At 47.8% G+C, this 24020-nt stretch overlaps 2 protein-coding genes across 8 annotated transcripts in view; one reads left to right on the forward strand and one right to left on the reverse strand.

The window, feature by feature from the left end:
- LOC125740259 (partitioning defective 3 homolog) overlaps positions 1 to 24020 on the reverse strand; it is a 168283-nt gene that overhangs the window by 81822 nt on the left and 62441 nt on the right. Inside the window, exons 4-12 of one of the 4 annotated variants that reach the window (XM_049011168.1) lie at positions 19655 to 19836; positions 17995 to 18138; positions 13220 to 13311; positions 12744 to 12827; positions 11872 to 11997; positions 9905 to 10347; positions 8128 to 8267; positions 7621 to 7755; positions 3926 to 3961 (exon numbers count right to left, since the gene is read on the reverse strand). In XM_049011168.1, the coding sequence (XP_048867125.1) occupies positions 3926 to 3961; positions 7621 to 7755; positions 8128 to 8267; positions 9905 to 10347; positions 11872 to 11997; positions 12744 to 12827; positions 13220 to 13311; positions 17995 to 18138; positions 19655 to 19836 (1382 nt within the window). The remainder of the gene's footprint in view (positions 1 to 3925; positions 3962 to 7620; positions 7756 to 8127; positions 8268 to 9904; positions 10348 to 11871; positions 11998 to 12743; positions 12828 to 13219; positions 13312 to 17994; positions 18139 to 19654; positions 19837 to 24020) is intronic. The other 3 variants (XM_049011170.1, XM_049011169.1, XM_049011171.1) reach the window with 3 other exon arrangements.
- On the forward strand, positions 1092 to 3916 carry LOC125740261 (uncharacterized). Of its 4 annotated transcripts, XM_049011174.1 has the most exons (5): positions 1092 to 2417; positions 2561 to 2760; positions 2836 to 3010; positions 3154 to 3203; positions 3504 to 3916. In XM_049011174.1, exons 1-5 carry the CDS (start codon positions 1935 to 1937, stop codon positions 3550 to 3552), a joined length of 957 nt encoding a protein of 318 aa, XP_048867131.1. In that variant the 5' UTR covers positions 1092 to 1934; the 3' UTR covers positions 3553 to 3916. The 4 variants fall into 4 exon arrangements, 1 of the variants encoding a protein (XP_048867131.1); XR_007397488.1 differs by having other exon boundaries at positions 2561 to 2860; positions 3154 to 3916; XR_007397489.1 differs by lacking the exon at positions 3154 to 3203 and having other exon boundaries at positions 2561 to 2860; positions 3379 to 3916.

Raw genomic sequence — 24020 nt, forward strand, 5'->3', positions numbered from 1 at the left:
TGCCAGTGACAGCCCCCGCCCCCCACAAACCTCCCAGAGTGCAACTGAGGGAACAGCAAAGCAATAAGCCCAGTCCTCGAGGACTCAACGTCAGTGGGAAGCACCTGAACACCCCCCACGGAGGCGAGGGCGTGCCTACGTGCACCATCACCTCTACCGCGCGCGTCACTCTGAAACGAATCAGAGATCCATCCTTTCCAGCTCGCTCACCTCCCCGATGTGCCAGAGTGCCGATGCCACAGCACCCTGAAAAGGGGCAAAAGAGTTTCTAGGACTTGATAACGAGGCTGTCTTATTTTGGCACGTTTCGGCAAATGGGCCGCGTCGCTGTCAGTCCCGTCACCAGCGCCTTCGCCTCCAGAGAAAGACCCGGATAATTAGCCCCTCAACAATGGCGAGGCTTGTTGCATCGCTTTTGTTTGGAGCCCGGCACCCTTCCGTATTTCCCCCAAAAAATTCCTATCGCATGTCCCTGACTATTGCGCTAAAAGGTTTTTAATTCGCCGAGTCAACGAGCGCTGCTTATAACCAAAGTTAGAGTTCTGCTGGCACCGTGAGAGACGGCGATTTGTCCCCGCTGTTTAGCATGTAGATTAAAACAAAAGATCGACATCTGCTACGAATAATTGTACCCATTAGAGCCGAAATGCGAGGAGAAGGTTCACTGCCAGATCTGTGGAATAACAAAAGAGAACGATAGCATATATTTAGCTTACAGTTTCTGGAATCAAACTTAATTGCCTTTATTCAAAGTACATGGCCTTAGTCTCAGGAATTTCAGCAGAGGGGGAGGGGAGAGAAGTCTTGCGAAAATATGTCGAGCACTTACGACGACTCGATCCCGAATGCAAAAATTGCATAATAGTTTCTAATTATATTATTGAGAAAGGGACCACACTGAACAGTCAATGGCTGAATTACCAGGCCAGCGCCCAGATGAAATGATTTGCCAGTTGTAATTACAACTGACACTGTTTTTCATTTTGCCTCATGTCTTTCAAGAGGAAACATACACCCAGCTGTCAAGTAGACACTGAGGCTCGAGTTAATTACACAATTAAGACGTGCGACGCTTGACAGATACGGGCTCGTCGCGGAACCCCTGAAAACGGCAGATATGATCACAAAGGGGAATTCATCGCGCCATTTCCATCAGACTCCACTGAAAAGCGGAACTTTGGGCCTCGTCGAAATAGTTTATTTTCTCGTTCGGAGCCTTTCCTGCATCACAATGCTACTTAGTCAGGCAACACCAGCGTGTTCCCGCCACGCATTAGCACGGGAGTCACGCATGAATGTTATCGGACCAAACGACCGTAAACTGCAATTCTAAAGAAGCGGCCGGGATTAAAATTACATCCCTCCGGCGAGAAGCGGATTTAAAGAGACGGCTCACAATCAATCCGCACACGCCAATATAATTATGAGAAGAATGGATGGCTTTTGAAAATGTAGCACGGTAAACATGCTTGCCGGTGTTTTATATAGAAATATTTTCCTCAGCGAAAAGCAATCGGAGACAGGATGGGAAGTCTACACTTTTCCTTGAAGAAAGCCATTATACAGTGGGAATGGGTGAAATAAATCTGATATTAAACTCGGACAGTGATATGACCTTAAACCACTGTTAGAGGCACCATGAAATACTGGCTTGCAGTGCAACCAGTATGAGTACACACACCATAACAGCAATTCCCCAGGGAACACCGATGAAGATATACACAGAAAATTCCAGAAGTCAACCGTAAGATATAGCACAAGCTTGAAAGTAAGCCAGAGCACCACAGATGAAGTCACAGCAGACATTATGGGGACCGGTTAGTACTGTTTTAGTGACAGAGCGGGAGTATAGTTGCCAGATGTACAGGTCTTCCCTTGAGACAATAGGAGCGGTTAGTAATGGTTTAGTGACATAGCGGGAGTATAGTTGCCAGATGTACAGGTCTTCCCTTGAGATAATAGGACCGGTTAGTACTGGTTTAGTGACAGAGCGGGAGTATAGTTGCCAGATGTACAGGTCTTCCCTTGAGATAATAGGACCGGTTAGTACTGGTTTAGTGACAGAGCGGGAGTATAGGTGCCTGATGTACAGGTCTTCCCTTGAGATAATAGGACCGGTTAGTACTGGTTTAGTGCCAGAGCGGGAGTATAGGTGCCTGATGTACAGGTCTTCCCTTGAGACAATAGAACAGGTTAGTACTGGTTTAGTGACAGAGCGGGAGTATAGTTGCCTGATGTACAGGTCTTCCCTTGAGACAATAGGAGCGGTTAGTACTGGTTTAGTCACAGAGCGGGAGTATAGCTGCCTGATGTATAGGTCTTCCTTTGAGACAATAGAACAGGTTAGTACTGGTTTAGTGACAGAGCGGGAGTATAGTTGCCTGATGTACAGGTCTTCCCTTGAGACAATAGAACAGGTTAGTACTGGTTTAGTGACATAGCGGGAGTATAGGTGCCTGATGTACAGGTCTTCCCTTGAGGAGCGGTTAGTACTGGTTTAGTCACAGAGCGGGAGTATAGTTGCCTGATGTATAGGTCTTCCTTTGAGACAATAGAACAGGTTAGTACTGGTTTAGTGACAGAGCGGGAGTATAGTTGCCTGATGTACAGGTCTTCCCTTGAGACAATAGGAGCGGTTAGTACTGGTTTAGTCACAGAGCGGGAGTATAGCTGCCTGATGTATAGGTCTTCCTTTGAGACAATAGAACAGGATAGTACTGGTTTAGTGACAGAGCGGGAGTATAGTTGCCTGATGTACAGGTCTTCCCTTGAGACAATAGGAGCGGTTAGTATTGGTTTAGTGACATAGCGGGAGTATAGTTGCCTGATGTACAGGTCTTCCCTTGAGACAATAGAACAGGTTAGTACTGGTTTAGTGACAGAGCGGGAGTATAGTTGCTTGATGTACAGGTCTTCCCTTGAGACAATAGGAGCGGTTAGTATTGGTTTAGTGATAGAGCGGGAGTATAGTTGCCTGATGTACAGGTCTTCCCTTGAGACAATAGAACAGGTTAGTACTGGTTTAGTGACATAGCGGGAGTATAGGTGCCTGATGTAAAGGTCTTCCCTTGAGGAGCGGTTAGTACTGGTTTAGTCACAGAGCGGGAGTATAGTTGCCTGATGTATAGGTCTTCCTTTGAGACAATAGAACAGGTTAGTACTGGTTTAGTGACAGAGCGGGAGTATAGTTGCCTGATGTACAGGTCTTCCCTTGAGACAATAGAACAGGTTAGTACTGGTTTAGTGACAGAGCGGGAGTATAGTTGCCTGATGTACAGGTCTTCCCTTGAGACAATAGGAGCGGTTAGTACTGGTTTAGTCACAGAGCGGGAGTATAGCTGCCTGATGTATAGGTCTTCCTTTGAGACAATAGAACAGGTTAGTACTGGTTTAGTGACAGAGCGGGAGTATAGTTGCCTGATGTACAGGTCTTCCCTTGAGACAATAGAACAGGTTAGTACTGGTTTAGTGACAGAGCGGGAGTATAGTTGCTTGATGTACAGGTCTTCCCTTGAGACAATAGGAGCGGTTAGTATTGGTTTAGTGACATAGCGGGAGTATAGTTGCCTGATGTACAGGTCTTCCCTTGAGACAATAGAACAGGTTAGTACTGGTTTAGTGACAGAGCGGGAGTATAGTTGCTTGATGTACAGGTCTTCCCTTGAGACAATAGGAGCGGTTAGTATTGGTTTAGTGATAGAGCGGGAGTATAGTTGCCTGATGTACAGGTCTTCCCTTGAGACAATAGAACAGGTTAGTACTGGTTTAGTAACATAGCGGGAATATAGTTGCCTGATGTACAGGTCTTCCCTTGAGACAATAGGACCGGTTAGTACTGGTTTAGTGACACAGCGAGAGTATAGTTGCCTGATGTACAGGTCTTCCTTTGAGACAATAGAACAGGTTAGTACTGGTAGACTCTTACCAAATCTCTGGGACTCTGCATCCGAGGCTGGGTGTTCTAGAAGAGGTAAAGGGTGAAGAGTTAAGAAAAAACCTGGAGTCGCGAACCAAAACAATAGGACTCAAATCAACACAAAACAGGCAAGGCTGCAACACAACATGGGCCAACCTTTGGCCTGACCCACGGCTCAGCAGGGCCCAAGCGCGGAGACTGCACCCATTCACCAGTTGGTCGACAACAAGTAAAACCAGTAGCTTACAACAGCAGTGAAACAAACGACGTGACATTTGGTACACCATCTACAGCTTAAAGAAATCAATAACTGGCCCAGTCTAAGGATTTTTCTTAATTACAAGTTAATTAGCCTTAATTATTCACAATTAGTTTTTTTTTTTTTTAGTACGTGTCCCTTTGGTTTACACAACGATTTCCACAATTTGATTCTGTTCAACAGTCAGCGGGTAATAAAACAGACCTTCTGGGTCAAGAGCCTGAGTCATTCAGCTGCTACATGGAATCTGCGTGGGCGTATGGACACAACAGATAAAACCTTTGGCCATTTAAATGCAGCGTCTGATGCTTTTCCTCTGGCATCTCGTGGTTCCTCCAGAACCGGCCAGCACAAAAGGACAATGCGCATTCCTCGGGGTGTGACAGAACCCCGTCTGACCCGGTGTGGCCCGACAGAGGCATCTGGAACCCGCCGGGTACGTACGACATCACCGGCACTCAGCGGGAGGAACATAAACGTGACGAGAAGCGAAAGAGACGTCAGAGAGCGCCGGCTAGCGTGTTGCTAAGCTAGCGCTGGCTGCTGCTGCTCCCCTCTTCCTTGGCAGTGTTTTTTTTTTATGTATTTTTTTTTCTTTACCTGTGGTGATGCGGAGGCTGATGAATTATTCAAAGCCCCGTTACTTATGTATGCAGGACGAGAGGGAAGGTTTTGTCAGGCGTTCGCCTCCAGCCTGCCATATTATCATCATTGCTTCCACCGCTGTCTGGCATTCTTGTCACATTTAAGCTTCCCTTTCCTTTGTTCATCTGACTCCCCCAATATTGAGCCCCCCAGTCACCGTTCCCCCCCCCCCATTTACCTTTCTGCCTCTGCCACCCCGGCACACGCCCATTCCCTCATGAACAAAAAACATCCACAACATCATCTCCTCGACCGATGCCTGATACTTCGTAAATGTCTTTTTAATACAGGCAGTCCGTCCATCTCTTTTCAATAGCCCACTTATCTAGTTACGCTCACAGTTGTTTTCAGCCCCGAACAGGGAGGACATGAGGGAGGGGGCACTTAACAGGGTCCCGGGTGTATTCTCCACGGTAAGAGGCTGATCACTCACTCACGTGGCTCTCGGATACACGCAGAAACCCGGGGCCATTCGAACCCACTGCCCCCCCACCTCCCTCCCACCCCACGAGCGTCTCCGCTGCTGCCGCTCTCAAAACAACACGCACAAAATGCTCTCCTGAAGAATGCAGACAAGCGCGAATGACCGAGAGGAGCTTCGCTAGACGGTTCATGGGAAGGAGTGGGACGGATTACAGTCTCGATTCAACAACGGAGATGGAACGCAACCTCACGAATACAAAACAGCACACTGAACAAGTCAGGGCACGCCCAGTCCAAAGCTGACAAGAGCTCCGCTAACAGCCGTGACCTTCTCCGGGTCCGTTTGGCTATGTCTGCCAGACCTCTCCACCCATTCGCTACGACCAGGAGAAAACGTGAGAGCGCAGACGCCCCGGGAGCGAAATCGCGGTAACGAACAGCTTCCGATAGCTGCAGCCATACGTGAGCCATGTCTCCAGCCTACTTAATGGGAGGGGCAAATGTACAAACATTTGTCAGTGGCGCGTTGCAGCTGTCCGACGAAGAGGAAACACAGACCCGTGTCTGCAAACATTGACACTGTGCAGAATGAATCCTGATGCTAAACACCCTGGCATGATCCGCACAAAGATTTACAAGCCCATCTCCCGGCTGCCTGTCTCGCTCAGATCACGACCACAGCCTGTCACGCAGATGACAGCTGCTCATTCTGTGAGCTCTTCACTGTAATACGAGTCTAGATTTATAACTAAATCAAGAGCCGAAGAGAACTTAGTGGCTTCAACCAGACTCCGCCCCTACTTGTCCAAACATCACATAACCCCGCCACCCACCACCACCATTCAATGACAGCTCCTTTACATCATGCTTCAAGCAGGCTTCCATAACTGCTGATCCAGCACAGGGCACGATGAGCCTGGAGCGTATCGCAGGCAGCACATGGCAGCCACTGCGGGGAATTCAAAGAGAGCAGTTCATCTAACCTCATGTTCTTGGCCTGTCTGAGGAATATGGAGGAAACCCATACAACATACATATATGTGTGTATATATATATATATATATATATATATATATGACACACACAGTTCAAACTCTGGGGGATTTTAAACCGCAAACAACAAGGCCTAAGGCTACAGCGAGAAGTATTCCTCGTTTACCTCTGCGATACTCAATTATGGTACTGCAACATGGATTCTAGGAAATCTTCCAAGTTCCATTACATGATTAAGAGATCAGAAACGGAGTTACTTAGATTCGGTCAAAACAATCATTTGAATCATGTGGTTCAGTGTCAGGCTGGTACGAATTCCAAGGCCATGACTACATAGCCTCAATATACGACAATAACTCAGAATCAATAACTAAGTCCAAGAGGAGGAGCCAAACCCATTTGCTGCTATGGCAACAAGAAAAACTTGGGTTCGTCTGTATCCCTGGTCGCACACGAATGCCAAAGAATGCAGGGCGAAATCCATCTTAATCCTAAATACCTCTTTCAAGATGGCACTCCCATGTACCATGTCGGTGACCACATGCCCACTGCGGCACCATACTCATGAAGGAAGGTAAATTCCGGAAAAAAAAAAACTTTCCTGACGCACCTGACACTTGCCATTTCTAGGCTGAGGTCCAGGAAACTCCACGAAGACTTTTTTCCAACCTGCGTTCCTGGCTGTTCCTCCAAGACCAGGCGGCACAAACGGGGAGCAGATGACTCATTTACAAATGGGAGGACGTCCATCCTTATATTCCAATTATCCCACTTACTCGATCTTGGGTCACGACGGGCCGAATGTACGGGCGCACTGTAATCAGCTGTGCGTTAGAAGAAACCGTGACCTATGATGAGATCCTGCATATGACTAATTAGGGAGAGCAGGGATGGGTCCTGGAGGTGATTTAAGCTGCTGGACCGCTTAGTGTGAGAGCACTCAGGAGGAGGACCAGGCAAAGTTTAAATTATTCAACCTTCTGATCTCGCCGAGCAGAAAAATGGAGTTTCTCAGTACCGGCTGCAACCCAGAATCGTAATGAGTAACCCATAGCCGCCTAAAATAAACCCCATTTCTAATGAATCAATGCGGGATCCGGAAGAATCCAACCGAGGGAGACTTTTTACTTTATGATTGGCTCTCATTTATTCCTTTCTCACTGTTACTTATGGGCTGCTGACTCCAGCACTCTTAACAGTCCCGACGACATAGAAGCTAAGCAGGCCATTAAGTGCATTTTTTTTTTTTTTTTTTTGCTTGGTGGTTTAATGAGGTTCACATTCCCTCTCGAGAAAAAACAGAGATTGCGCAAGTTCATGGGGGGGAGGGGGGTAAACAAGGGGGGTATCGAGGCACGATGGACGGCGGTAGGTAGGTGCTCACCCCTTCCCGTGGTTGTACAGCATCTTCTTGCTCCTGTCGCAGAACTACCAAAGTGACAGAGCCCCCCAGAGGTGTGGCCCGCAGAAGGCCCACAATCTGCTCCTGAGTTCTTCCATTCACGTCCACGCCATTCACCTGTGGGGGGGGCGGGGATAAGGAGTCACTTGTGGGAGTTTTACCTACACATAAGTGTTCTGAGGGCAGAAGAAAAAAATGATTGGTTATCTCTCTGAACCAATCAGATTGTAGAGGATGTAGGGCCAAGCAACTAGAGGAGGCGAGACCAACCACATCCCCTGGTTGCTTGGACCCACCTCCTCTACAATCAGATTGGTTATTATCTCCCTGAACTCATTATTTTTCTTTCTGCCATCAGAACATTTTTGTGTAAATAAAGTTCCCATGAGCTAAAAAGTCACAGCAGACACACCCTTGATATGTGATTCGCTGAAATGCAAAAAAAATTAGTGCGAATGGACGAGTGACACAAAGGTGAATGTCACTCACCTCCAGCAGGCGGTCTCCCGCCTTCAGTCGGCCATCTTGGATAGCAGCCCCTCGGGGGAGGATGTTCTTCACATAAATGGGTGCAGAACCTCCAAGAGGGACGTCCCGAGACGTAATGCTGAAGCCAAGTCCCTCTGGTCCTGGACAGACACAAGAATGAAGAAGCCAGGTTTGCGCTGGACAGTTCAATCAGTTTATTTACATCCGTTTCCTCATAGCATGTTGTGACCTCTGACTTGAATGGCTTCTTTGGTGTTTGTACATTTTACTACCTTCTGGTACATATTTTATAATATGCTGCTCCATTCATCTGTCACTGGCCACCTGTACTCTTGGAAAGGTCTGATTTAGACGTGACCTAAATTCTGCCATTCCACCCATGCCGAGGATGCCCTATCAGTGCCAGATAGCGTCATGCAAGATGCAGAAATAGAGTAGGACGTGCTGAGGGCACAGACAGGGACCCCTTTTTGGTGACCCAGGGGTACTTTCACCACACAACACAGAACTTCAGACTCCCAGTGATCAGACTGAATGTCCTACGACTCACAAGACTGCACAAGTAACATAAATGCAAAACTTTTACATCATTACTGACTTATGCAGGTTAAATACAAAAATATCCCAATCAAAACCAAGCCCACAGCATAAAATCAGCCGATTGAGACTCCACTGGAAGGGAAACAGCCCCCAATCATGCGTGCAACTATTTCCACATCCAAACACAAGGTGCTTGAGGCACAATTAGCCCAACAGGGCTCTTGTTTGTGTCCCTGTAAGGAAAACACCCTTTAACTTCTACTATGACCTCAGAATCCTCCAGACAGCAAACATACCCATTGAAAGACATGAACAGATCAATAAATGAGCAGCATGGAAAGACTCCCCCAGCTTGGGATGAATGCCAGCGAAAGGTCGAATATCGGAATCCTTGAAGACAGAAGTCCGTAAACGTGTCTTAGGCCTCTGGGTTTGACACGTGCTACCTGATATATAACAGTGACGTCTTCATTGCTCTCTTAAATGACAGGCAAGTCAGGAAGGTCTCTAATTCGCATTCCACTTTCCCAAGTTTAAGCTGAATACATGCCGCTCACATCACCTTGACAAACAGAGTGATTAACCCCTAACAGCATGGGGTTAACCACTGAGGCGATCCGCTGTTCTGCACCCGGGGGCTGCCGAACGATGTTTGTGGGGTGATCTCCCAACGGCTGAGCTTGTTTATTGCTCTCCCAAATTCCAGGCTCCCCAACGAAGACTCGTCTTCCCAGAGAACGCGGAGAAGGCGCCATGAATCATTTAGCGCCGGGGCATCGCGCGCCGGCAAAAGGATTTCATTTATTTATTCACACAGTGGCGCACCTGGTGCCCCTCCTTCAGAATGAGCTATTGTCACTCTCCATTCAGGCCCTCGGCGGCGCGCGGCATTCTGCACACGGCACAATGACACTGACGGATGCCGACTGACACGCGGGCGATCAGCTGGATTTCGCTCTGCCTTTGTGATCTAACTATGGTGTTGATTTCTGAGTGTACCTCGAAAAACGAGGCAGACAATACGAGAAATGAGGTTTCCAAACCCCCCAGTAGGAGTGGTGGGGGGGGGGGGGGGGCGGGGGGGGAGTTAATCACAGTGCAGTTCCATTTGGCTAAAACAGTCGACGACTGACATACACGATAAACCAAAAAATAACATTAACCTGCGGACCTTTGAGTGTGGCGCTAGAGGAACAAGAACAAGGGCATAGTGGCAACAGTATGACAATAGTCTGACCTTTCTTGAGGTGGATGTCAAGTCTCCGGCCAACCTTCTTGGCATAGCCCATATTTGGGGTGGAGCCCGCTGCTGTCGGCTGGCCTGTAGAGGGCGTGGTGCTCCTCGGCCGCTGAGGGGAAAGAGGCGGACCCAGAGGAGGCTTCCCCGCGGGACCGGTGGCGTGAGGCAGCGTGGAGCAGAAGCTGACCTTCTCCTGCTGCATGTTGGCTGGTGGCTGGGTCCGTGGGCCGGCCTGAGACATCCTGTGCGGGGTGCGGTCGGGCCTCACCACCAGGCTGCTTCTTTCACCGGCCCAGGAACTGCTGGAGAATGGACCCGGGGAGCAAGCGGGACTCCTCTCGCTCTGAGAGAGCCACTCGTACTGGGGCTTGTGTGCTGCAGGAACCACGTGGAAAAGGATGACAGGGGTCCGCAGCGCCTGCCGGAACATCTGCTGGGCTCTGTTGGGTTGGGACAGTGATGCAGACAAAAACTAATTAAGACCACGAGCGGAACACGTCAGACTCTCTGACACAACAGCTACCGCGCTTTGTGGAAATTCGGAAACGCGGAGAGCTGACGACAGGCTGACTTTAACTTGAGCAATTAATAAACGGCAAGGAGTGTGGAGATTACCGAAAAGCATGGCATTAGCTAGAAAATAAGAGATTTTATCAGGCCAGGGCAGAATTAACTGCAAGTCCTTGGGGAATATTATCTACTGTAGAACACGGCCGCAGTCCGCTTGGCCAGAGTTACTGATAAGGAACTGCAGATAACAGGAGGAAGGATCTTAATGCTTGAATGGGAGGGTCATAAACTAAATTCATCATATAGGTTCAGTCTGTATAGTATTAGGAAAAACTTTTAAATATACAAAATGTTTAATACATACATCAGATATATAATGAATGCTCATTGGCTAACAGGTGAATGACACGCCCTCTCTGACTGGATGAAAAGGGAGAGGACGCCAAACATCCGTCAATTCCTATTGGTGAAAAGGGTATTAAGGAGCAAGGATGCTGCTTTCATTGGTGAGGTGTAATACTTGGCATGTAGCGGGGCCTGTCGGCATGAAGGAACACGCCATCAAACCTCTGCTACATGAACAGACAAAGCAGAAGAGGCAAACCTAGACCAAAAGGCCGAATGAAGCAGGCTTTGGGAGCTGGAAAATTGGATAAAAACCCCTTGAAGCTTCTGAATCCATGATGGTCTTAATACATAAGGCATTTAGCATATAGATGGCCGTGCCGAGAAACAACTCAGCCTGCGGTCTGAGACGATAAATGATGGGAACCATCCGACGCGTGTTAACATCCCTGTGCTTCGCCCTTCATTACGACACACACGACAGCACGCCGAAGCCGTCTGAATACATCACTGACAGTCGCTGATTGGCCACCGCTAAAGTAAACAAGATGCCTCACGCGGAGTTCCGCCGGGCAAAACGAGCCTTGCAGAATCCATCTTGTTCTTACTCTAATTGTTGAAATTAAAGTGAACGCCACTCCCGAAGAGAGCGGTGACAGCCCAGTAATCACAGGGCCTGGGTCCGATCCGATCGGAGAATGAATTATTACATTACAGGACTCTGGCTTGACTTAGATTAACGACCTCTGAATGTGTAATCATGCAAAAAAATGCTAGCAAGCTCAAATATTTATAATTATATGACCTGTATCATTAAACTGACATTTTTTAGGAAACACAGCGAGCGATATTGCAGTGGGGAAAAACCAGACCAAGAACCGAAATGCTGCAAATTAAGATGGGGTGCGGGGCTTGCTATTGGTTCATCACAGCAGCATCTAGGAAGTGTCGAACCACTGTGCCGCTTGGAGCCAAGGTGGGCCAGGAAGCTGTCAAAGGAATTTCACAGGCAGAATCTGATTGGATGTTAGTCACTGGGCGAGAGGGGGAAGCAAAGGCACATGACGCAGAAAGACGATGGGCAAGCCCACACAGGGTAGGAGTCTTACTGTTCGAATCGAACGTTGCGCAGGTCTCCGTTATTAATCCGTACGATACAGTCATTCTCCTGGAACAGACTCTGTTCCTCAGCTTTGCCTCCTCGTTCCAGACGCTTCACTAAGAGTCCCAGGGTCCTGAGAAGAGCCAGACCACATGTGACCTACGCTATGCTAGCTGGAACAGTCACATCACATAGTATCTGTGATTTTTTTTTTTTACCACCCCAGCGATGCTGCAAAGCTCAGAAAGCGTAGCTAGTCCGTTTCAGTGGCCGCCAAACGCATCGCACACAGCCGATACGAATCGCGAAGACATAAAGCCAGGCGTCAGCACAGAAGATGCAAGGGGCAGAAAGTTGATGGAAGGGGAGGGAGAGAGAGAGAGAGAGAGAGAGCGGAGAGCTAGTGTGACAGCATCCGATTCAAAGTTACGAGTCAACATCACAACGCTTTGCGTTTGGTTTTCTGCACACACGATACGATCTATGAGTAAAGCCTGGCAATTTAATTCCACTTCTTACTTAATAACACCTGTCCTTCCTGCTTAAATCTCAGCTAACAGCTAATTTACCTGGATAGCATCAAGTGAGGAAAATCAGGTTGGACTTCAGCCCACAGGGAAAAGTGTTGCACACTGATTTATATGCAAACGTACATGAATAAGCAACAAGCCAACAGCTTATCACGGTGAGCCAGTTAGAATGGAGTTGAATGACAGCTGAGATGGAGAGGAATGAAGACAGACAAGGTGGGTGTGGGGTGATATTCACCCGGCAAAGGGAGGGGACGCAAGCGTGAGGCCTAGAAGTACGGGACGCACACCGCGAGAAAAGCCGCCGCACGGCGCCGGGGTCATCCGCGCTGCCCGCTAGGCGGTTTACCTGCGCTCGCGTACACTGAAAGGCACGACGTGGATTCCCAGAGGGCCGCCATCATTGGATACCTCCACCAGCTTTACAATCTCACTGCGAGACAATGATGAGTGGGTGGTGGCAGGAGTGGGGAGTGGGGAGGGGGGGGGTGAGGAAGGGGACAGGAACAAAATGAAAAATGCAAAAAAATAAAAATAATAATGACAGATGTCTCAGCGGGGAGGTCAAACCATTCCAGTCCTCGAGGGCTAAAATGGCTCTATATTTTAAAGGAAAGGATAAAGTAAATGTGGGTGGGGGTGGGGGGGACGAACCCAGCCAATCACAGGTAGCTCGCATATCATTTTAAACAAATAGTGACTACCTTTGGAGAAAGGTAATCATCGGAGAAGATCTGCACAATTTTCCTCTCAAATTGGATCAAGATTCTCGTCATTCGTGAAATGAACTTCATCAGCGGGCCATGAGTATATGCTTGTACTTACTCGAGGGACTGAACCGGCATGTGATCCAGACCAGAATCAGCACGTCCCAATGGCTCGATTCGGCCATTCTCTCTCTCCCTCACATTCTCATCCTAGAAAACAAAAGGTAGTAGGGGGTGTTTGTGAAGAGGGGAACCCCACGGCCATAGTCAAAGACCCCAGCAGGGGGCACGTCCTGCAGGTGTGTTCCTGGTTAGAGGACCGAAAAGAGGGAAGACTATTGGGGCATCATTGGCCAGGTGTTAAGCTGAATACCTGCAACTTAACAGCTGCAACCTGTATCACTGAGAAAAAGCTGGATACAAAAGTTGTGAAGGGTTTGGATTAAACCAAATCAAGTTACCTTAAATTGTTTAGTCTATACATTTAAGGATTATAATGCGCACAACATGAGAGAAGAGCAATCAGGTTCAATGGGCTTTACTGAGTGCATTAGACCTTGTTCAAAGGAAGGGTTTAAAAAACATTGAGGATATACATTTCCCTCTTTCCGACAGCTGTGGGATAGAAATCGGCTTTCTTTGCTGCTCTGAAGAGACTGTGGAGGCTATGCTTTCCGAGTTTAAGAGCTGAAATGGGGAGGGCTTCCATGGTTACGTACGACGGAAGCCACATTTGTCACGATCCATCTCAACGTTACTCCAAGGCATGACTGCGACGGCTAATCCTTTTCGCCACGCCGAGATTAATTACGAGTCATTCAGGTCATTTACAATAACCTGGGAGAAGAAGACCTCTCAGGCCACGCAGCCGAGCATGAATGGTCACGCGCTACAGATTCGGACACGCACCAGATTTTTAGGTCTGATTAAGGACGCTTGGGGTAGGTTTGTTTCTGACTGAATACATCTCCATTTTACCGGAAAAAAAAAAAAACATGAACAAAGAGCGTGGGATGAACGTTATTCTTCATGAGTGCTCAAAAAGAAAAATGAACAGACAGGCGAGAAGCCGGACTTGGTGTGAGGTTACGGTGTTGCTCACTGCGCCACGCGCCACCTCCCTCCATCTATCATTCAACAAATCCCTGCTAAAAATAAAGAAAATTACTGCACGCATATCTGTAAGGCTGCCAGATATCTGAGGTAAGCCACAGTAAATATGAAGTTATTTATTCATATTTATTTTTCAGAAGGAGGGAAAAAATTAGACCACTTTGACAAGAAAATAATAATGCTATAGTTAGGCCTCTTGGCACGTTTCAGTATCTGGTCGACCGGCTTCCCATGGAAAAGGTACAGAGGCTGGGAACCAAAATTCAGTCACATAGTCGGAGTAAATCATTTATAAGGAAACAGCCGTTTTTTTTTTTTTTGCCAGGAAAACCTTTGCCTGGTCCAACCCCCTCCCATCAGACTCGCCTAAGGAACTCTGCAACAACCACGCTGTACCCAGCACAGGGAATGTTGCCATTCCAGCCAACCAGTCAAAGGCTGGCGGAGGAATTCCTGTTCTTGACAGTTCCTAGCTGTTTAGCACACGTGCCAGGAGATCGACCTTCGTTGCGCTTGAGGTTAGCCCCGACATGATGTGGACTGTTCCAGAACCCCCCTCTGAGAGTGGTTCAATCTAGCGAGGAGGGAGGAGATCTGTCAGGTGAACGTGAGTGGAGGAGAACACCTCAGCCACAGCAAAGAACACCCCTAAAGTAATTCCCTTAAAGTTTATTCCATTATTAATAAAACTGCCAATCATGGAGCCCTGTACTTCAGTAATTCTGCCATTTAATAAATAGCTTTCTGAAACTCAAGAGGAACAAAATAAACTCACACGAGAGGTGTGATGTGTACCTCTGCCTGGCATGAAGCGGACAGACAGACAGACAGACAGACAGACAGATAGATAGATAGATAGATAGATAGACAGACAGACAGACAGACGGATAGACAGATGGATAGATGGATGGATGGATGGATGGATGCTGCCAGACAAAGCACAGCAGGACCGCAGATCACAGATAACAACCCCCCCCCCCCCCAAACACTGACATCGTGGGCTTACTGCGGCAAACAAGCAGTTTAATTAGCCTCTTCACTGGCTTTTCCTTGCACACGCAAACGCAGCAAAGAAAACACTTTGAGAGAAGCACCCCCTGACTCGCGAGGCCGCAGCGCCAGCGCTGGCTTCAGTCCTAATTAAAACTCAGGCCGATTAAAAGCAGGAAACTCTGGCACGCAGGAAGCGGGCGGCCAGAATTCACAGCATTGTTACGGACAGAGTGAAGAGCCGGGGAAGCTGACCTTTACTAAAATAACAGCCACTCACTGCTACCAGGATATGGTCCCCGTCGACTCCAGCCAGACTTATTTAAACAGGCCGTCAGGTATAAAAACGAAAACAAGAGGAGTGGCCCACTTAACATTAACCACTTAACGCACACATGCATACATGTGTGCACAGACACACATGCATAATTATTATGCACAGAATATACGACGAAATGAGAAATAATGCATGACCTCGGAGTTCAGTGGCAATAGGGAAAAGAGGCATGTATATCAGAAAATAAAAACCCGCCAACCCCCACACCAACAAGCCACGTGACGACAGGACTAATTCATGCCTCCCCCACACTATCACAGCACAATCTGCAGGCACGGTAAAGCGAGCGCAGCTCCCAAAATACACTTCCACTGACAGGCCTTTGAGGGAAATGTCAACCTCAGTGTGCGGAGCGTAAACATGGGCTATTCCGATTCCCATTCCCTTGGGGGTGGTGTGATGACCCGCACCGCACCGCGCGCTCCAGCCCTCGGCCTTTATTTTTAGAATCACCACGGCAAACTTCACAGGGAAGTAAATAAGGGGCCGCGGGGAGGAAACCGCGGCGACTGAATGAGATGCTCTTAAGCACCATTTATAAAATGTCACCCGGAGAAAATAAAGACAGATGCGTGTTGAATATTTCATGTTACGGCTGTAAAATAAAAGAACACAGCCAAGGTAAAGTGGATGAAGTAGAATAAAGGGAATGAATTTCAGACAGATGCGTGCGCCCTTCTGTGTGTGTGTGTGTGTGTGTGTGTGTGTGTGTGTGTGTGTGTGTGTGTGTGTGGGGGGGGGTGGGGCGGAGAGATATCTCCCTGAAGTCTTGGGGGGGCCCTCGTGCGCCTGCCGAAAATGCCCTTTCGGTTTAATCCAAAAAGACAGTGACTGTGGGAAGGACAACACACCGGTCAGCGGTTTGCTGCACAAGGACACAGTGCCGAAGACCGCCATCAGGATGTGAACTAGAACATTCCCCCAGAATTCCACACATCTAAGGGCCAGTACTGGTTTCTATCATATATGAAAAGCAGGATATATTCAATGTTTGAGGACTAACATGATACATTTTTTAAGGGGGAGTCAGATGATTGGAATTAATCCCACTGAACTGATCTGCCTGTCCCTAATTCACATCAATATGTCAGTATTTTTGTGTGGTGTTTCACTCCACCCGAGAAACCCAGATATCGAATGACAGGCTGCCCAACTCCTCTAATCTTCATCCCTGTGATCACTCACCCAGCTCAGCCCTGCTTTGAGTTTATTTTTTCTTTAACTTTCCCATCTGTGAAGTCAGGCCCCTGTTCCCATTTGTGTCATGTTAGCTCAGCCCTACCCTGTCCCCGGTCCCTCTGCTATGATTTTTATTTTTTGTTTTTATAAATAAACCCCTTCCTTCCCACGTCACATGGCTCTGCCGGGCACACAGACTAATGTATGACCTCGTCCTCTTTCCCATGGTTCCCTGGCCATTCCCTGAACCCCAACACTCTCCGAGGCCTACATGCATTCTCCATAATGTAAAATACACAGGAAGGGAAAAATGTTAAAGTGTCATAATGATTACATTATAAATATTTAAAGCAGAACAGGAGTCTATGACTGTCACGATAAATGGTAAACATTAGATAGCCACGGAAACGTCTCCAATAAGTTACACCGAGTCATTGTGAAGGGCTTTATACAGAGCTATTTCCTTTACAGCAGAAAGATTTCAGACAGTTCCCATGGAGAGAGAAACTAGGCGACTTCATAGGAAACGACATATTGGTCAACATTAGTAACTACTTCTACACAGCTACAGAACAGCAAGCTAGTCTGACCAGACAGCCCCATGACAGAGCCCAAAATAACCCTAAACCTTACGGCATAACCAGCCACAGCCTGTTTAAGGGCCGCGTGGGGCCGGGATTCCAGTCTTGTCGCTAACGGCGACCAGCCGGCCTATCACAGAAAAGCCTCTGCGGGCTGTTTGGCTCAACGTGCAGAGAAGTGGCCGAGCGTGTCGAGAGCGATGAGAGTGGATCGGAGACTTGCAGCTTCAGGCTCCATCCTCAACTTTCAGAGGACAGATTTTGCACTTAGAGCAGTGTTTCTCAATCCGGTCCTCAGGGACCAGCAGACAGTCCACGTTTTTGCTCCCTCCCAGCTAGGGAGCAAAAATGTGGACTGTCTGACAGAGAGCTCAGAGCTAGCAAAAACGTGGATCGGCTGTGGATTCCCAAGGACCGGATTGGGAAATACTGCCCTAGAGCAGCAAACCAGCCTGCTTTGCTCAGAAGAAGCAACTAGAAAACTGGCAGATAAATAGCATATACTATATTTGGGGTGGTTAGCACGCAATGCTAACAGGCAATAACTTTGGACCATTTCAATCTGAAAGTTTCCCAGTATTATGCTAACCTTCCAAACCCCATCTTGGCACCATGGCAGAGTGAAAACAGGCTGGAGTGATGCACCGTTTCTCTAGAGACGCCGGGTGCATGCAGGGCAGGCGTATGGTCTACCTGCTCCTTGCGCTCCACCCAGGGGTCCACCACGGCGTGGCTGGTGCTGACAGAAGAGCGGGCGTTGTCCCTCTGAAAGGCCCTCTGGGATACCCAGGACCCAGCATCCCGGGGCAGGCTGCGATATGTTTCCAGGGCACGGCCCTGCCAACGAGACGACTCCATGACGAGACCGGTGACTCTTCGTTTTTTAGGACCGATGGAGAACTTCAGTGGAGTTTCACAGTGAGATGGCAATCTGCCACCTTCCTCCCATTCAGACATTGCGACGAATGCTGGGATTATACGCGGCAACACTAAATAACTCCTATGTTCTCGGGGAGCAGAGCCCGCTATGCCATGTTCTGGCTAAACACCCATAAACCTACAGGAACATGTTCTTGGACTGAACTCAGTAACACCCAAAAATGAGAGGCAGGTTACACCGTTGTAGTTCCATTCCACGGGGCGCTTACTCTCCCAGAACTCACAGCGTGACAATTTACATCCAGTCAAATCAGCATTAGCAACATCGGTCATGCAGTAACGAAAAAATACACAAGCCCAGGTTATTAATCAGGGAACAGGGGACCGGGAACATCAATGCTTTGTTGAGGGCAACCCCGTAAAAGGAAGAGAATTGACTAATTCTTTCTGTATTTCCTCTAGAGATGGCAAGCATATTTTTAGTCGGACTACATGATTTTATTACATGCTCTGTTAAAGATCTCGGTTTGTTTGGGCATGGCTGTTTTAGCGGAGAAGAAAAGGAATCATTTTACAGGGATTGCATTCTACAAATTTCGACAGTTTTACAGTGCTATGCAGCCGTGATTCTTTTCACAGAATGAAAGAAATAAAAGAAATGAAACGTAAAATAAAAATATAAAGTCAAATAAGGCAATTTTTCCCTTCATATCTTTAAGAGGTCACTAGTATCATTAATGAATAATTCTGAAAATAACATCTTCTTTCCCTAACAAAAAAAAAAACAATGTGGTTAAAACAACAACATGATATGTGCAGTTGTGTAGTTATACAGCAATCGGCAAATGAATCAGTGCACTGCCATGTTCCCTTCAGTGACTGGTGGGAATGATGTCGTTGCCATAGCGCCGAAGGCTTGCCATCGATATCAGGGGGTAGCCATTTTGATGGGTTAATTGGGTCCTTTTTCATTTGCGTACCGCCAAGAAGTCAAGGCGAGCAGCTTCCCAGCCTAGTGTCATTTCACACATGAATAATAACATGGAAGATTCCAGCACTAAAGAAAAAGGCCTTCTTAAAGGTAACAATGAAGAAAATCTAAGAATAAGCCCACTTCACAGAATTCCTCCTGTTGCTTTAGACACATAAACATGTCTGTCACTTACATGGTGTCATTAGTGACGTTGCATCTTTAGTGTCGTTAGTCTCTTCTCATATAATTCAGCACACTGCTATTCGAGACGTGTTACATACGACAGGTGCAGGTCCTATGGGTTTTTAATTCCTAGATTATGGGAAAAATTAAAACCATCTGGATGACAACCAAGTGTTGAGCCACTAAGCAGTTTTGGTTCCGTTACCCATCATACTCCCTCGTTTTGATATTAGATACCTGTGTTCACTGCATGCATATGACATCGATCACATGACCACTATGGGACGAAGCTTGACATAAGGCGCCAGGAGTCGTTACCCTGCAGTCCAGGCTGTCGGTCGCTCCGGGAGATGTGCGCGGCTTGAGGAATCCGACCGTGGTGGACCAACGCGCAGGCTGCTGGCGGGAAGGCTCGCCTCGCACAGGCCGGGAGTCACGGAAGGAGGCGCTGAGGACGGCGAGGGCGGGGTCGCTGCTCCGCCGCACCTGCAGGGGCATGTCTGGTGGAGGAAGGGTCGGGGGAGGCGTTAGATGAGACACACGGCAAGGTCGGTGGCTCACACGTGTCTGAGTCGGCATCAAACAGACGGGAAACACCCATCTGGTCAGGTGACCCAGAAACACTCACATGTGACACGTGCACAGCTAAATCAAGTACACGAACCTAGAACCAACACCACACTGGAGTAACCCATTCCTGTGTCAATTCAGCTGCAAAGAATTCTCTTGAAAACATCGACTCCCAGTCCAAATACAGACGCTCCCCAGGTCACAACGAAGTTAAGTTAAGATAAACCTGTTGTACGGTGAAAATATCATAAAGTGAAAATGCATTTTAATACAGTACACCTACCCTAACAAACGTCAAAGCCCAGCCTACCTTAGAAATATGCTCGGAACACTTACATTAGCCTACAGTTGGGCCAAATCATTAACACAAAGCCTATTTTATAATAAAGTGCTCAATATCTCGTGAAATTTGGGGAATAATCATACCCACTGTAAAGTCGAAATATCGTAAGACAGACCATCGTAATCGGGGAGCGTCTGTATCTATACCATGAATTGTAAAACTTTCCAGGACAGTCCTGTGCTGGAGGACCGTGTCTTTATTATTAGACAGGAGTAGTAAAGGGGGAGACAAGGGCCGTGACTAGTAACAAATCCAGCTAAAGTCATCACTCATACTTACCTGGTTGTCACAGTAACGTGATTTTTCAGACCGAATGAAGTGTTTATGCATTACAGATTAAAAAAAATACCATTGACTTTCAATGTTTAATAAGCCTAACTTAAAAACAATGATGAAAACACAACAGCATTTTTAAACAAGCATAATCATGAAGTTTTTAATACACTTCCCAGCTTTGCAAGAGTACTTGCTCAGTTGAGAGTTTTTGAGCAGGTTCAAAGAATCGCTGTAACTTTCATCCCATCTGCGATGATCTCTCGGGACAACATGGAAGGAGTAAAAACCCTTGCGCAAGCAAGGACAAGGCCTAAATTTATTGCGTTACGCATTCATGTCAGGATCATGTTACTGAGAGCCATGAGAATTTCTGGGAATAAAGACCTTGGGAAATCGAAATCACATTTTCATTCCAGGTGAAAATGAGTAACAAGAACAGCTTTAACGAGAAGCTCATTGACAAGAGCTCTGATCCATGACGAGGCGACACCAGAACACAAGAACTGCTGGGTATGTAATGCCCAGACCAGTTCTGGAACTGATTGGAGTTCTGGAAGAGCTCAGCCCGTTGCAGAATCAAACGACATTGCGAAACGTTGCAAATATTGAACGGACAAGCCGAGTCACCATGGTGATGGGGGAAGAAAGGGAAAGCGGCCTTATTTTCTCATGCGATATTTATACATATTCATCATGACCAGACAGACAAGGTTACCGAAAAAGATGCATGTTCCCTGTAGCCCCGGCAGAGAAGACGATGCACTCTACAGGAGAGATACACTGTTCCTGCTGAGCAGGGGCGCGCCACATTCCTCACTGCTGACAGCCCAGGACACAGAGGCTTCACCAGAGGCCCACGAGAAGTGCCCGACCAGCTGAGGCGATGTGGGCCCCAGCGAAAACGTACTGGTCATGTTCCAGCACCAGAAACTGGGGCATTACAAGTGCCAGATGACACCGGTCTAACCAAAGATGGAGTCTGAGCTATAGAAGCGGGTCTCTGCTCTCGTAATAAAACACTCCCATAATTTAATGGCTGTTGAGTGCTTGCTAATGACGACGCAGCATATGTTACGTGTTAAATGTTTACGGCCGATAGAAGTCAGTCTTGAGTAACTATCTGAAACAAAGAGGCAATAAAATAAACATTGGAGGTGGAGTGCGGTAAATGGCGTTTAAAACGTGCGTGCTTAATCTTAATGCCGAATGGCGACATGATTTTAAATAATGTTTATCATCGCAGAGCAATTTAACTTTTCCCTGTACAAATATGACGATCGCAGGGCCAGCTGGAAAGTAGAGGAGTATGATGCGGTCTAATCGCTCATGTTTAGAGAGCAAAAACTTACAAAGAACAAAGTAGGGATGTTCGGGCAGCATGTCTTGGAAGCACAGAAAAGGGCTCCGTAAAAGTCACGTGATGTTTGAGGGTGGTAGGTCTCATGTAACTTCCAGAGTACAGCATGAAGGAGGACATTAGCAATTAAGGACCAGCTCTTTTAGAGTATGCTGTATTGTGTAAATTATTTACTTAAATATCCTCATGAGTGATTAGGGATGGATCTTGTATAAGCTGACCTCTAGTTGAGAGGGGTCTCTATGCTGAGCAGATACAGAGTAAGTCTGTGCGGTGTAAAATAGCAGGCGACCGCCAATGAGGGGATGCAGCTGCACTTATGCCCTTTGTTGTTCTGTACGATGAGTCTGGAAATGGTCTCTCATGCGTGCGTGTGGGAAATGTTCTGTTTGGGCCGCGGAGCTGCACGTTAAAGATCTGGTTAGGCCTCAGACATTCGGGCTGCAGAGAGTCACCTCTACACACCGTGGTTGGATTGAGTTATGAGTGTCTAAGCCATCGGACAGAGTCCACGGTCTTTGTGGGTGGAGACGTTTTGAAGACCCGCAGACTCCTGACTGCGATTGCTCATGTTTACTGCAGGAAAGGACCAGAAGCCTCAATAAATCTCTTTCAATGGCCGACAAAGGAGTTGGGGAGAATGTTCTGGAACATTAAGCGAGTAACTGCCCACACAGAGTGTCTTTTTTTTTTTTAGGAACGCTGTCTAAATGACCAGAATCTTGGATGCATCAGAATAATCTCAGAATAACAATTAGCCTTTTTAAATACTGGGTTCAGACCATATGCTTTCCTGAGAACGAAACAACAGGATTTTGATACTTAGTATAAATTCTGCAGGGGCATGAGGTTCAGGAAGGGGGGGGGGGTGGTAGAGGGGGGGGGGGGGCCTGGCGACAGCAATCAAGCCCAATCCTAAAAGGGAGGCAACTTGGCTTCCCAAAGCTGCACTATTTTTATCTGAAAGTATAACACATGGTTTTAGCCAAAAAAACAAAACAGCTGATCCCAGAAAGACTGAAAGAGGCTGCGGGATGGGGGGGGGGTGGGGGGGGGTGGGGGGGGCACTTTAGAAACAAAGCTGATGGCTACATGTGCTCAGCGGTAAGAACACAGAGATGTAAAATGCAAATGCGGACAGGCTCAGAGGGGCCGGCTGATTGAGTCACGCACACAGAGGACAAACAATAGTGGAGGGGCGGGGGGGGGGGGGGGGTGTCCCAGAGGAGCAGGAGAACAGGAGGAAGCGCACTCTAGGGAGAAAGGGGTCTCCTTTAGGGATACGGGAAGGCACGCTCGAAAGGAAAAGGAAGTGTGTATGTGCTGCGGAAAATGGGAAGTGACCTCAGGGAGGAAAGGGAAGCATTTTATTGGCCACAGAAGGTTGTTCAGGTGCACCCCAACTACGTCAAACACCGACCAAACCCCAGAGGGGGGTTTCTTTTTGGGATGGGGGTGACCGCGTGTGCGATGAAGGTTCATTTCAGGGAAGAAGGCTGAGAGTCACGTTCAGCTGCTCCTCGCAGTGGGCACAGCGCACAAAAGCTCAATGAGCCCCCTGCACCTCCTGGCTGCACCTCCTGGCTGCACCTCCTGGCTGCTCCTCCTGGCTGCACCTCCTGGCTGCACCTCCTGGATGCACCTCCTGGCTGCTCCATCCACACAGGCAAGTACAGAAAGGAACTCATGGAGAGAAGCATAAGAAGTACGAAGGACAAGGCTTGTTTACCTTTCGATGGTTTATATGCGGCAGTATGTGCGCCTCTGCAGGATCGGACTCTGTGCCCATCAGAAGGTTGCTGGTTCAGATCTCATAGTCACGTCTTACTGTGCACTAGAGCAAGGCCTTTAACCCTAACTGCTCCAAGGGGCATGGGATAATTCGCCAACTCTGTGCTACCACTTCATGCGTCACTCACACCTCTATATGTTTGTGTGTCTCATAGGAGAGCAGGATGGGAAATGTGAAGAAAACCTGTTATACTTGCTGGTGGTTATAAAAGCATTTGGGCCATAGATCCCATGGGAGAAATGGCACCCGGCTGTGGGGGTGGGGGGACGTGTCCGTCTGCGGCTGAGGAGCTCCTAGCTTCACACTGACGCGGCCGGAATCGTGTCCATGTCAGTTCTTAATCCCT

Source organism: Brienomyrus brachyistius, chromosome 4 (genome assembly GCF_023856365.1).
Source record: "Brienomyrus brachyistius isolate T26 chromosome 4, BBRACH_0.4, whole genome shotgun sequence".
Lineage (NCBI taxonomy): Eukaryota > Metazoa > Chordata > Actinopteri > Osteoglossiformes > Mormyridae > Brienomyrus > Brienomyrus brachyistius.